Below are 13,130 nucleotides of genomic sequence, written 5' to 3' on the forward strand. Positions count from 1 at the left end.
ATGGTCATTGGCAGAGGAAGCTCTCAGTTAATAACTGTGGAAGTGCTCATAGAACACTAAGCTGAGAAGCAGGTTTTGTCCCAGTGAGGACGTTACGCCAAGAAGAGAGAAGAGAGAGAGAGAGGTTGTTCTCCTATGGTCCTTATTCACCGTGTTGGGGCTGCCACCTTAAGTATAGCTTCCGATGGAGGAACATTTCATACTCAGCCGCTGGATACCAGAAGGGACGCTGTTTGAGTCGCCCCTTCTTAGTGTGAACAGACGCTCGGGACGTACCTCCTCAATCTAATGAATGAAATCAGACAGCAGTACCATTTTCTATAATATTGTTTATTGATTACCTATAAGTGTACAGATGATCTTCTTTTTCTTTATTTATCGTACGATTCCAATAATTATATTCAATTATCAATTAAACGTCCTCTTAATTGTATTCCAGTTTCCATATGTTGGTTGTTTTATGTTTCCTGATGTTTTGCTTGTTTTTCTAATAATATTCGGCGACTTGTTATCGATTTTAACATATTTCTTCTGTTCTTATAAAAACTCTACGTAAATCTAGAAAATGATTTGCATTTTTTGTATCGTATCCTATGCTCTTCTCACTTTTCAATATTTTTTTTTTTCATTCCGAGTGATAAAATAAACGTAAAATTGTAACCTACATTGAATCGATTCAAAATTTGATAACCTTGGGTAGTTTCATGCCTCCTTGTTCACGAGTCGACAAATCTAGTCCACTTTACTTGGTATTTCTTTCAGTTCATTCTGATTTCTTTCCCTTCTTAACTCTCTTGAATATGTATCATTGTTTTCCCACTGTTTGTTTTTTTTTACGATTGAAAATCGAAATATTTGATTTAGTTGTTATACTGTGTATTTCATAGATATCTAACGAGTTGTGTTGGTCTATGATACTTTCTCAACTACGTTTCCCACTTGTCCTAACTTCACGATCCTAACATCCCTTCCCTCATCCGAACGTGCGAACTAGCCAAACAAAACAAAATAAGTAAATCACAATCAATGTGAGTAATGTAACCTTCTGAAAGAAACAAATTCCAACGTAAACGGAACCGGCGGCTCACGCAACGAACGTCCCCCGCAATCTAAATAAACTTATAGAGATAGTTTTTACAGTAGTTGTAATTGCGCTCGCTGTGGTGCTGTCAACTTTTGCCCTCCAGGTGCTTGGGCGTGTCGGCGTAGGTGAACTTGAGTCGGAACGCTTCTGCCACCAGGACGCCAATATGCGAGTCCATCCAGCTGTGGGTCGGCAGGTTTTGCAGCAGCAGCATCAGACCCTGTGTGTCAAAAACCGAGAATTACTGAAATGTATCACCGTGGACACAATTTCGGACCTACCTGAAAGTCCTTCTCCTGTAGTAGCTGTTCACGCCAATGCAGCAAAAAGGCCGCACACACGTACAGCTGGAACACGGCAAAACCATCCGACTCGGCCAGATAGGTGTCCCACAGGCGGATCGTGCAGTACAGTGGCAGTTCGCGGGTTAGCAGATTGTTCATCCAGCGGAACGAAAACTGCAGATAGTCGACGCCGTGCGATTGCAGGTGCCGGTGGAGGGTTCCTGTTTTTGTGGGGATAAGAATTCGTGTGTTAACCCACTGTGGGCCACGTGTCGAAACAAAATTGCTCACCGTCAATTCGCTGAATGAGTTCCTTCAGTTGGTTCACCTTCTCTTGGATGCCGAGCTGGGCAAAGATGTAGTTGTCCTGGATGCAGTCCAGAAACTTTGATAAACACCAAAACGAATCGGATTCAATGATGTCCCGCTGTTCGAGCGACAAATCGCCCAATTGGCACTGTTCCAGATCTTTCTCTGAAATGGTAGAAAATTACGAGTCTTCGTTTCGCGACACATACCAATTGAACCTACCGGCCCCCACGGATTCCTGCAGGAATACGATGAAGAACGGCGTCACCAGATCGTTGATTCCCTGTACGTATCCGGACGCCGGATGTCGGATGGCCCAGATGAACAGAATTCGCTCGAACATCTCCTGTACCAGTTTCTGCTGGAACAGCGAAACGTGCGGATTCATCCGAGGCACATCGATGTGAATCTGGCGATAGGTGTCCTGCTGGATCTCGTCCCGGCTGTCCACGTGGAAGTACTGCTGGACGAGCTTTTTGTAGTCGGCTCGTTTCCGCTCCAGAACGGTGTTTCTCCGTTCCAGGCTGGTCGGCAGATATCCGGAAAGGAGGCGCCACGTGACGGCTCGCATCCTCCGGGGGATTCCGGACCAGCTGAGTTCTTTGAGGGCGATCAGATTCAAAAGCGGTGCCTCCAGGATGTTGGTGAACTTTTCGTACTTGGATTCGCACTCGACATCCTTGGAGGCCACATTGGACGACAGTTTCAGTAGCTGTGGACGGCCTGGGTAGGCGTGAAATCTTTGTCTGTAACTTGAAGAGAAGATACGAAATATTTGATCACACGCAATAATGACATATTCATTGGCGTAGCCAGCTTTTTCTTTTTTCTTACTCTCTCTCCTAAACATGCAAGAGAATGAGCGGGATGAAAGAGGAGGAACTAGACCTTGGATAGGCATGTGGGCCATCCTCCACACTTATATGAAAAACAAGAATTTTGAAAAATGGCAAAGGCTCTGTGGATCTCAGAACAACTCCGATTGCCGAGAGGACAACCGGAACTATACGGACGTCCTCAAGGTGCCACATCTGCTTCAACTCCTCCGCTAGGTCGTGGTACTTGGTTATCTTGCCGGAGAACGTCGATTGGACATTATGGTCCAACGGTTCAGCGATGTCGATTAGCGGGTAATCCCTTCATCCTTTTGTCGTAAACCACAATGTCGGGCCGGTTGGCACGAATGAGCACGTCCATAATGATCTCGCGATCCCAGTACAGCTTTATGCAAATATTTTCCCGAACCGGGTCCGGCTGGTACTTGTAGTAGGGTACAAATCTGTCGACCCGGTTGTGCTTTAAAGCAAGCTGTTGGTGCACAATCTTGGCAACTGCGTTGTGACGATCGAGGTAGGCAGATCCAGCTAACACTGAACAACCTGCAACGACATGCTCGATCGTTTCTCCTACTGAATTGAACTTCCTGCAGCGGTCCTCCATGTCTTCGTGCAATATGTACCGCCGATAGTTCTTCGTCGCAATTAACCGCTTCTGGATGTCTACCATGAAACCGTCTGTTTTCGAGAAGAGGTCACCCCGCCCCAGCCACGAGTTCGACGCCGCCTTATCGATGTGCTCGAGCTCCAGTTGATGAGGGTGCGTGTAATGCAACTCCTTCTGCTTCCACGCTACGATCACCTCATGTCGCAGTCGGTCTTGATGTCGCAGTTCAGCTGGTAATCCTCCTGTGCCAGATGCAGGGCGCTGTAACCGCGGTCAGCTTCACATACAGTGCGGTACATTTCGTGACGGTTCTGGCTAACTACGAAATATGCCCGTAATCATAGAGGACGACCAGTCTAATCAGCGTTTTGTAGATAGTTAACTTCATGTTACGGCGAACTTTATTCGATCGTAGAGTTCTGCGGAGTCCAAAGTAAGCTCGACTTCCTGCCACAATGCGGCTCTGAATTTCTCTGCTGGTGTCGTTGTCGGCGGTCACCAGTGAGCCCAAGTACACGAATTCTTCAACCGTCTCGATTTCATCACCGTCGATATAAATTCGGGGTGGCGGAAGCGGAGATTCCTCCATCGTCTCAAATTTACGACCAATAATATCAATATCATCGGCGAAACCAAGCAGCTGAACGGACTTCGTGAAAATCGTCCCACTCGTGTTTATCCCCACTCTCCTTATTACACCCTCTAAAGCAATGTTGAACAGCAAGCACGAAAGACCATCACCTTGCCGTAACCCTCTGCGAGATTCGAAGGGACTCGAGAGTGTCCCTGATACTCGAACAACGCACATCACTCGATCCATTGTCGCCTTGATCAATCGTATCAGTTTATCCGGGAATCCGTATTCGTGCATAATCTGCCGTAGCTGTTCTCGATCGATTGTATCATACGCCGATTTGAAATCGATGAACAAGTGATGCGTGGGCACGTTGTATTCGCGGTATTTCTGCAACACCTGGCGGATGGCGAACATCTGGTCCGTTGTAGCGTTCACCCATAAATCCAGCCTGTTATTGCCCCACGAACTCTCTTGCAATCGGTGATAGTCGGCGGCATAAAATTTGAGAGAGTATCTTGTAGGCAGCGCTCAGTAGTGTGATCGCGCGGTAGTTTCCTCAATCCAACTTGTCGCCCTTTTTCTAGATGGGACACACGATACCTTCCATCCATTCCTCCGGTAATACTTCCTCCTCCCAAATCTTGATAATGACCCAGTGTAGTGCTCTCACCAGTGTTTCTCCACCGTATTTTAGAAGCTCGCTTGGTAGTTGATCTGCTCCAGCGGCTTTGTTGTTTTTCAACCGGCCAACCTCCTCCTCAATCTCTTGGAGGTCAGGGGCCGGAAGTCTTTCGTCCTGTGCACATACTCCTAGATCTGTTACCACGCCACCTTCGGTACTTGCAACGTTGCCATTGAGGTGCTCATCGTAATGCTGCCGCCAACTCTCGACCACCTCACGCTCGCTCGTAAAAAAAATTCCCGTGTTTATCTTGGCACATGTCGGCTTGTGGCACAAAGCTTCTGCGCGAGTGGTTTAGCTTCTCGTAGAACTTTCGTATGTGTTCAGCGCGGTACAGCTCTTCCATCGCTTCGCGATCTCGTTCTTCCTGATGGCGTTTCTTCATCCGGAAGACTGAGTTCGGCCTGTTCCGCGCCTGTCTGTAACGTGCCTCATTCGCTCTCGTACGGTGTTGCAATTCTCGCCCATGCTGTATTCTTCTCGTTTTTCAACTGTTCACATTCGCCGTCGTACCAGTCGTTTCTGTGATTCGGAGTCGCGAAGCCTAGTGCTGTAGCCGAGATACTACATATGGCAGATCGGATGTCTCTCCAGCCATCTTCAAGTGTAGCTGCGCCAAGCTGCTCTTCCGTTGGTAGGGCCACTGCTAACTGCTGCGCGTAGTCTTGAGCCACTTCTACGTTACGCAGCTGCTCGATGTTGAGCCGCGGCGTTCGGCTTCGACGCGTGGTGATAACTGTCGAAAGTTTTGAGCGCATGCATACAGCGACTAGGTAAGTAGTGATCTATCTATATTCGCACTGCGGTATGTGCGGACGTTGGTTATATCCGAGAAGAATTTACCGTCGATTAGAACGTGGTCGATTTGGTTTTCTGTTTGATGGTCGGGTGATCTCCAGGTGGCTTTGTGGATATCTTTGTGGTAGAAGAAGGTGCTTCGGACTACCATACCACGGGAGGCTGCAAAGTTTACGCATCGCTGGCCGTTATCATTCGATACGGCGTGCAGGCTGTTTCGCCCGATTACCGGTCTGTACATTTCCTCCCTTCCTACCTGCGCGTTCATGTCGCCGACAACGATTTTCACGTCACGCGGCGAGCAACCATCGTATGTTAGCTCTAACTACGCGTAGAACGCTTCTTTGTCGTCATCAGGTCTCCCTTCGTGTGGGCAGTGGGCGTTGATGATACTGTAGTTGAAGAAACGGCCCTTAACTCTCAATATGCACATCCTTGCGTTGATCGGCTGCCACCTGATCACACGTTGTCGCATCTTGCCCAACACTATAAATCCTGTTCCCAGTTCATTGGTGGTGCCACAGCTTTGGTAGAAGGTAGCCGCTCGATGCCCGCTTTTCCACACTTTCTGTCCAGTCCAACAAAGTTCCTGCAACGCCACGATGTCGAAGTTGCGGGGATGTAGTTCGTCGTAGATTATCCTGTCACATCCTGCAAAACCTAGTGACTTGCAATTCCATGTTCCAAGTTTCCAATCGTAGTCCTTATTTCGTCGCGTGGGTCTTTGCCGATTGTATCGAGTCGTATTTTCTCCTATGTTATTCGCAATGGGGGTGGCTTATTGGGCCTACGCCAACACTCCTGTCCTGGTACTTCAGAACTTCCTACGGGATCTTTTTCAAGATTATTTTTTGAAATCTCTCCTGATACATTCTGATATTCTTCCAGGAGTTTCTTCTGAGGTTCCTTAAAAAATGTTTCTAGGATTTTACCAGAAGTTCCTTCAGGGACTCTTCAAACAATTTTTCCAGAATCTTACTGTGTTTCATCCAAGCATTCCTCCTGGGAATCCTGCGGGAGTTTATTCTAAAAATTTCTCCATGAATTGCTTCTGGGAGAATTCTTCCAAGAGTCTACTCATTCTGCAAATCACTCAGCAGTTTCTTCTGGAATTCCTTCAGAAAATTCTATATAAGTTCTTTCTGGAAGTCCTCCTGCCTGGTGTTAGTTATTAAAGTATTCCAAGAGTTGTTTCTGAGAAACTTACAGAAGTTCCTTTTGAAATACCTTTAGGATAATCTTGCGGGAATCCTTCAGAAGTTTTATCTAGGAATCCTGCAGGAATTCCTAAAATAATTCTTCCAAGGATTCCTTGGGGAAAAGCTTCAGGATTGATAGGATTCCTTGAGGAGTTTCTCCTGGAAACCCTTAGTTATTTTGTTATGTGAATTCGTTAGGAGTTAATACATAACATAACATTACACATAACGATTACGTTAAATACTAAATTGAAGTTAGAGATTGAATTGAAAAGTTGCGAGCTTTCAAGTAATACTGGAAAATATCTAATATCAGAAATTGCGGTTTTCGAGATTTCATCAATTTCAAACTAATTTGTTTCTATATGTTGCGAGGCCACGTAGGAATTAGCTTGTGCTTAAATATAAAACATAAGTAGAATGCGTAAACAAACTTACCGATTCTCGTTGACATGATTTATCGCTTCGTATTTCGGCTGGTGTTGCGTCAAAGCCTTTTCCGTCACAGTTCTATCGATCTTCAAACCATCCAAGCTCTCTACGACGGTCATCGTTCCAGTCACCGTACTTGCAGCACCCCCTACACTTCCCCGGTGCACACTGACCTCGGTCGTCAATCGTCCTGCCCGATCCCCACTGCTCCCACTACGATGTGTCTTGATCACATTCAGCGCTGCCGAATGGGACACCTTCTTTGATATCCGGGCCGCCGGATCAACCGTACCGGAGATGATACAAAATTCATCATCCCCCAGATCCCACGCATCGCTCACCGATTCCTGATAGTCCTGGAACGAGTTGCTCGAGCTGGCCCCACCCGGAATGGCACCACCGCGGACCACACCCCCTGCTGCTGCTGCTGGGCCGCCCATCCTGGAGGCGGCCGTCGGTCTGCCCGGTATCCTACCGGAATTGTTCTTCCAGAAGGACGAACCGGCATCGCTGCTACTGCTCGAACTCATCACGGCGGCGGCGGTACTTTCGAGTTTCCGAGTCGCGCCAGTGAGCAGAATACCAATGAAGACGAATTTACCTACTGGCTGCCTTGCAACGCACCTTAATTAGCTGACGACGATGACGATGGGGCTGCTGCGACGACGGGCTGAGCTTTTGTTGTCAATCATCGTTTGCTGGCTCGACGGACGAAACTTCCACTTGGGGAGAAACCAAATGGTGCGACCGATGGGAATCGGTCTCCCGATGGAACACGCACTCCTTTGCTGCGTCAACACTTTTGCTAACAGGTTGACGAAATTTTGAAGATTTTCCAATGATTTTTGGCAAAATAAATTGTAAATATTGGAATCGACTTCGTGTAGCTGAAAAACTGTGATAAAATTTTCTTTCCACTATTTTGACAGCAGCAGTGTACACGATATCGTGAAGGTAAGCAGAAATTGGGTTAATTTTACACTATAGTGGTTCCCTATAGGGTGTTCCGAACTTAAAAAAGAAAACTCGAAAGGCCGAATAATGAAAAGCAGGATTTGAATAGCAGAATCGAGGGGCGAATCACTAGCGCATTTTCGATTCAGCCTTGCGTATTAACATACGCATTGGCGCATTTTGTTACGCATTAGCGTATTAAGGTACGCATTTCTCGCGCATTTGTAAAATTGAACAACATACTGCATGCACTTTTCAACGCATTGATAAAATTGTTCGTATTTTTATACGCATTGACAAAAAAACTTGCATTTTTCTACGCATTGATAGAAAACACGCATTTTTCTACGCACTGATAGAAAACACGCATTTTTATGCGCATTGGTGGAATGCTCGCATTTTTATACGCATTGATAACCCGCATAGAAAAATACTATTCATGGCATCGTTTATATTATACGATTTTCATTGGTGCAATAATAACTATACAAGGAGTAATCGTTTTATGATAATATGATAGGGGTTGAAAAATTTCAACAATTCAGAATTGTTCAAGTATCCTTGAACATATAATTATGATACGTTTAATAATATTTGAATAATATTTAATAATAGGATTTACCAAAATTGCAGCGACAAAAAATATGGTTTCAACTTTTTTTTTCACTATATTTAGTATTTAACGGTTAAAATAAGTGGCCATCACGTTAGTCCGCATTGTTGTCTGATTTTCAATGCCGCTGTTTGGCATTTTTGGCACAAAAATGGGGGTTTAACACTTTGCATCTACCACGCTTGAGTGCATGTACCACCACCGACCACGAGCGGAACCTCAAAACAAAAGCTCCTGCGGTCGCATGATCCAGTTACTTTCGAATTAAATGCCACTTTCAAAGTATTTTGAAGCGTTGGGCGAGGCAATGGGGAACGAAATCCGGCATTTATAAGCACAAAAACTCAACTGTAGTGTAGACCTTCTTCCGACTCTTGTTACGACGGCTGATGACTGCTGCCTTAACGTTTCCAGCGAGCAGTTGCATCCAGCTAATCACTGCAGGTCACTTGAAAACTTACCTTCCGATGCGGTCAATACCAGTGATCAAGGAAGATGTTCCTCGAATTCGACAGGATTTCCACTTTTAGAACCATTACCACTTTTAATCACTCGCGTCCGACGATTCAATTTGGTCTAGTACGGAGACACCGCGCGAGAAGGAGCAAGCGTATCAATAATACGGTTCGATTCCCGATCCTGCCTCAGATCCGGCAAACTGTTAAAAAAAATCACCACGAATGTAAACAACGATTCATATAATGATACCAAGCTTGCTATTTGATGAAAACATTCGCGAAATGATGCGATTTGCTTTCGACAACGAATACGTTTTCACCCATCCTCGCTTTATTCAATCAACCTCCCATACGAGTAGCACACGAACGGACGCAACACTGATCAGCATACACTCAGAAATAAAAGTATACACAGAATTACTATTATTTATGCATTTTGTATCAACATCTCTCTCACTCTCTTTCTGTTTTCATGCTATCTGCCGTTTAGCCTGGGTTGAAGAGGAGTGTTTCGTCAACCCAGGCGAAGCACCAGATAGCATGAAAACAGAAAGAGAGTGAGAGAGAAGCTGATACAAAATGCATAAATAATAGTAATTCCGTGTATACTTTTATTTCTGAGTGTAGTTGACTCTTCCTTTTCGCCGTTGAGCCGTTGCGTTCTAGCCAAGCATCTCTTTTCATCGCTTTCGATGCTTTTCGACAGCTTATCGCGAAGCATCGTTGGCTGGAAGCTTTATTAGTATGGTATCGGTACATGCGAATGTTGCTTCTGTGTGCGTGTCGAGCGTGTCGAGCGTTCATGCCGTAGTTTCGCAAACCAACCTATTCGGTATGGTTCGGCTGTTCGAGCGAGCGTGTGACGGCCCAGTCAGATGTGTGCAAAATCGTTTGTGATTTACATCATGTTCGTTTTGCCACCTCTTTGCTGCTGGTCATCGCTGATCAGTGCACAGTTCAATCGCACGCGATAAATATACAGTTGATGAGTTGTGATGAGCACTAGTGAGGCGATCATTTGCATCATTGAATGATACAATAACTTGACAGTGCCCAGCGAATGCTCGCAGGGGTGTATTTTTTCGAGTCGATGAAAAAATATTTCATGAAATATTTCCGTCTTGTTTTAATTATTCACTGTATCATAAAAAATATGATAAAGCGATTATAATATGAATAATATGGCTAAAATTTTGTTCGAGAAAAATGGCATTTTTGAATGGTAACGATACTTAACAACCCATTCGGTCTATCATTCAAACTCCATAAATGATAACAGGTAGCATCGATATGATTGATTGTATCATCGATTTATAATCCAGTTTATGATAACACGAATGATATGAAAATGATATCCCGTATGGCTTATGTATGATACCGTTTTATTCGGGAATTTTAAAAGAGATAAAATCTGGAGGTTTACGGTGATGGAAATTTGAAACGAGTTTTAATACATCAATGTCTTCGGGATCAGGAATGTTCAGCGAACGTGAAACCATTGTGTAGACCGAGGTGTAGACATCGAGCTCAGAGACACTGGTATCAATATTTGAAAGGAACAATGAAAAATCGCCGCCGTCCATGTGCTGCGATTGCTGCTCATTCCCAGCGGTGTTTACGCGTAATACTCGTGTTCATCTCTTCGAATGGCTTGTGTGAAAATACGGGTGTCGAATGTAGCGGAGCATGGTCATTTCGGATGACAGTCGGAGCAAGTTTAGATAGATTGGCGCCCCACGACAATTGGTGATTGTGATTTTTGAAAAGATTGTAGTTATTTTTTTTTAATGTTTAAAAGTTGGGTTTTGTTGTTTGGAAAAAACAAGTTGTCCCTCGATTTTTTTATTTTCTTAGAGTACTTTTCATTCGTGTTTTTCTTTTATTGTTCAATGGATCCACCCGGACCAAAAGCAAGCACAAAACACTTTCAATGATCGACAAAATAAAGAATGCCGATGTTTTGCATTTGTATCGAAGTAATTGTACATATTCTTTTTTTTTTAAGAAATATGAAATAGAAATTCTTCTCGATTATCAGTAAAGTTTAAAAAACCAAAAACTCATTAGCTCGCCCCTCGGAATTACAGATTGGTTGTCATTTTCAGTTTGACATTGAATTATGACATCCAGGTACTTTTTAGTTGGCTGACAGCCCAACTAACGGGGCCCCAACTAAAAAGCCACCCAACTATTAAGCCAATAGAGGTAATAAACTATAGAGGAAGAATGTCGCTGGCGTCGCTTCCGAAACATCTCTTGCTGGCGGAGATAGACCGTGCTATAAGTGTCAAAGCGAAAAAGTATGCAGTTTGACAGATATACAGGGTGTTGGGTTCCTTACCCAGAATATTTCAGGGGGTGATTAAGGATGATATTTGATGAAAAAAATTGTTCTACGCATATGGTCAAATCTCAACCATTACGGAGTTATTGAACTTTTCACGATTTTGACAATGCTTTTAATAAAACGACAATAACATGAAAACGGTTTAACTTATTCAAGATCTCTCAGCACCGTTTGAAAGATTATGAAATTTGCTATTGAACGTCATCTTCGAACATGCAAGTTTTTGTTACTTACACACTTTTTAAGAGCAAATAAGTGAAAAGTAAGTGAATTTTTAACTGTTTTTGTCGATTTACTCTAAAAAATGCGTAATTAACTTATTTTCTTCCTTAGACAAAGTTGAGCGCCTTGAAATGCCCTACAATTCGTTCTTTGACACCAAACTCCTAACTCTTGTCATTTCTCTGCAATTTTGATTTGAATGCACAGTTTTGCATCATAAATTTGCTTCAGCAAGTGCATTAGAATTTAGCTCTCTTGACCCCACTGTGACAGCGAAACTAGCGTCATGTTTACTTCGCGCACAGGGCTACTTGATTCCCCGCGCCGAACAACAACAGCATGGCGCGCTGGCGCATGAGTGAAAAGAACGACGCCACTCGCTGTGTGTTCGGCAAGGTGTTCAGTTGAATCAGTTGAATGCTTTTTGTAGTCCCGATGATTCTGGGAAGCTCATGATAATTTCGGGACGAGTGTTGGATTTTGGTAGACAGTAACTGAGAGGCTTGGTTAGGCTGTGTTATTATTCCAGCATCCTCTTGGAGGATGAGAAACATCAGAATAAAACTGTTGTTGTCAATACCTAGGGTTCGCGGTGATCCCGGAAGGAACCTTGTTAGCTATAAAGTAACTTTACTCCAGCTTTGAGCACATAGTACAGCACAATCTTCGTCGGTCTTGGACGCTGTTGCTCCTGTTTCCCCGAACATTTAATAATTCTCAGGTCTTTTTCAACCACGTGTAGCCAGCACGTTCGTAGACGTCCATGTAGTCACCGACCATTACCTGGTTCCATGCTGAATATTGTTTTCGTTATTATTCTTTCTTTTGACATTCGCACTACGTGCCCAGCCCACTGAAGTCTGCCGTAATTTATTCGTTTCTCAATACTCCGTTTTGATGAAGTAGGTTGATCTTGATCGAAGTTGCTGCTTCCTGCTCTAACTCATTCGTCAAACAAATAGGTAAGAGCAGGATGTAGCATCTTCGATCATATTCAATCTATCTCATTAAACATGTTTAATATTCGCAGCATTTTGTGCTCTGTCTCTACTCGGGACCTTGTGGTTTTGGTCAAGTTTCAAAAGCAACTAAGCAATGCTCAGAAACTCGAAGTGGAAAATTACTGATTTTGGTTGTATTGCACTTCATCTTGCAGAAATTTCTCGATTTCTTTCAGAAGAATTTGTGCAGATCATAGTCTGAGAGTGTTTACCAAACTTATTTATGAGCTGCTCTGCGAACATTGGTTTAGACCTCGCTCAAGTATTCACAGTCGCAATTGAGGTAGCTAATGGTTGGAAAATTCTGTAGGGGATCTTTCAGTAATTCTAACAGGAGTTCTTTTAACGATGTCTCCAGCAGTTTCTTCGAGAATTCATCCAAAAATTACTTAGGAATTTTTGTAAGGGGTTTTAAGAGGTTCCACAAAGAATTATTCCGTGAGTTCATTTGAAGTTTAGTCAGGATTTCTTTTCTAAGAACATTTTTCAGGAAAATCATTTGGATGTTCATCTGTGAATTCTTGTAGAAGGAACTAGGAATTTCTTGCAGAACATCCTTCGGATTTGTTTTTTTAAGAGTTTTTAGACAATTTATCCTGAAATCATTTGATAAATTCTGCAGAAGTTTCTTCGAAAGTATCTACAAAAATTCAATTAGGGATAATTTTATTAGCTTCTTTGGAGGAATTCCCACAGGAGTTTCTCCGGAAATTCTTTCAGGGATTCC

General features: G+C 43.7%; 1 protein-coding gene across 1 annotated transcript; it reads right to left on the reverse strand.

Moving 5' to 3' along the window:
- Nucleotides 1-309: 309 nt before the first annotated feature.
- LOC109399056 (TBC1 domain family member 22B) lies at nt 310-7,741 on the reverse strand. The gene is made up of 5 exons (XM_019671487.3): nt 6,815-7,741; nt 1,900-2,429; nt 1,660-1,842; nt 1,366-1,589; nt 310-1,304 (listed from the first exon to the last, which is right to left on the reverse strand). The coding sequence occupies exons 1-5, from the start codon at nt 7,336-7,338 to the stop codon at nt 1,170-1,172; spliced, it is 1,596 nt and encodes a 531-aa protein (XP_019527032.3). The 5' UTR covers nt 7,339-7,741; the 3' UTR covers nt 310-1,169.
- Nucleotides 7,742-13,130: the final 5,389 nt, after the last annotated feature.

The sequence above is a fragment of the Aedes albopictus genome, chromosome 1 (assembly GCF_035046485.1).
Source record: "Aedes albopictus strain Foshan chromosome 1, AalbF5, whole genome shotgun sequence".
NCBI classification, from domain to species: Eukaryota; Metazoa; Arthropoda; class Insecta; order Diptera; family Culicidae; genus Aedes; species Aedes albopictus.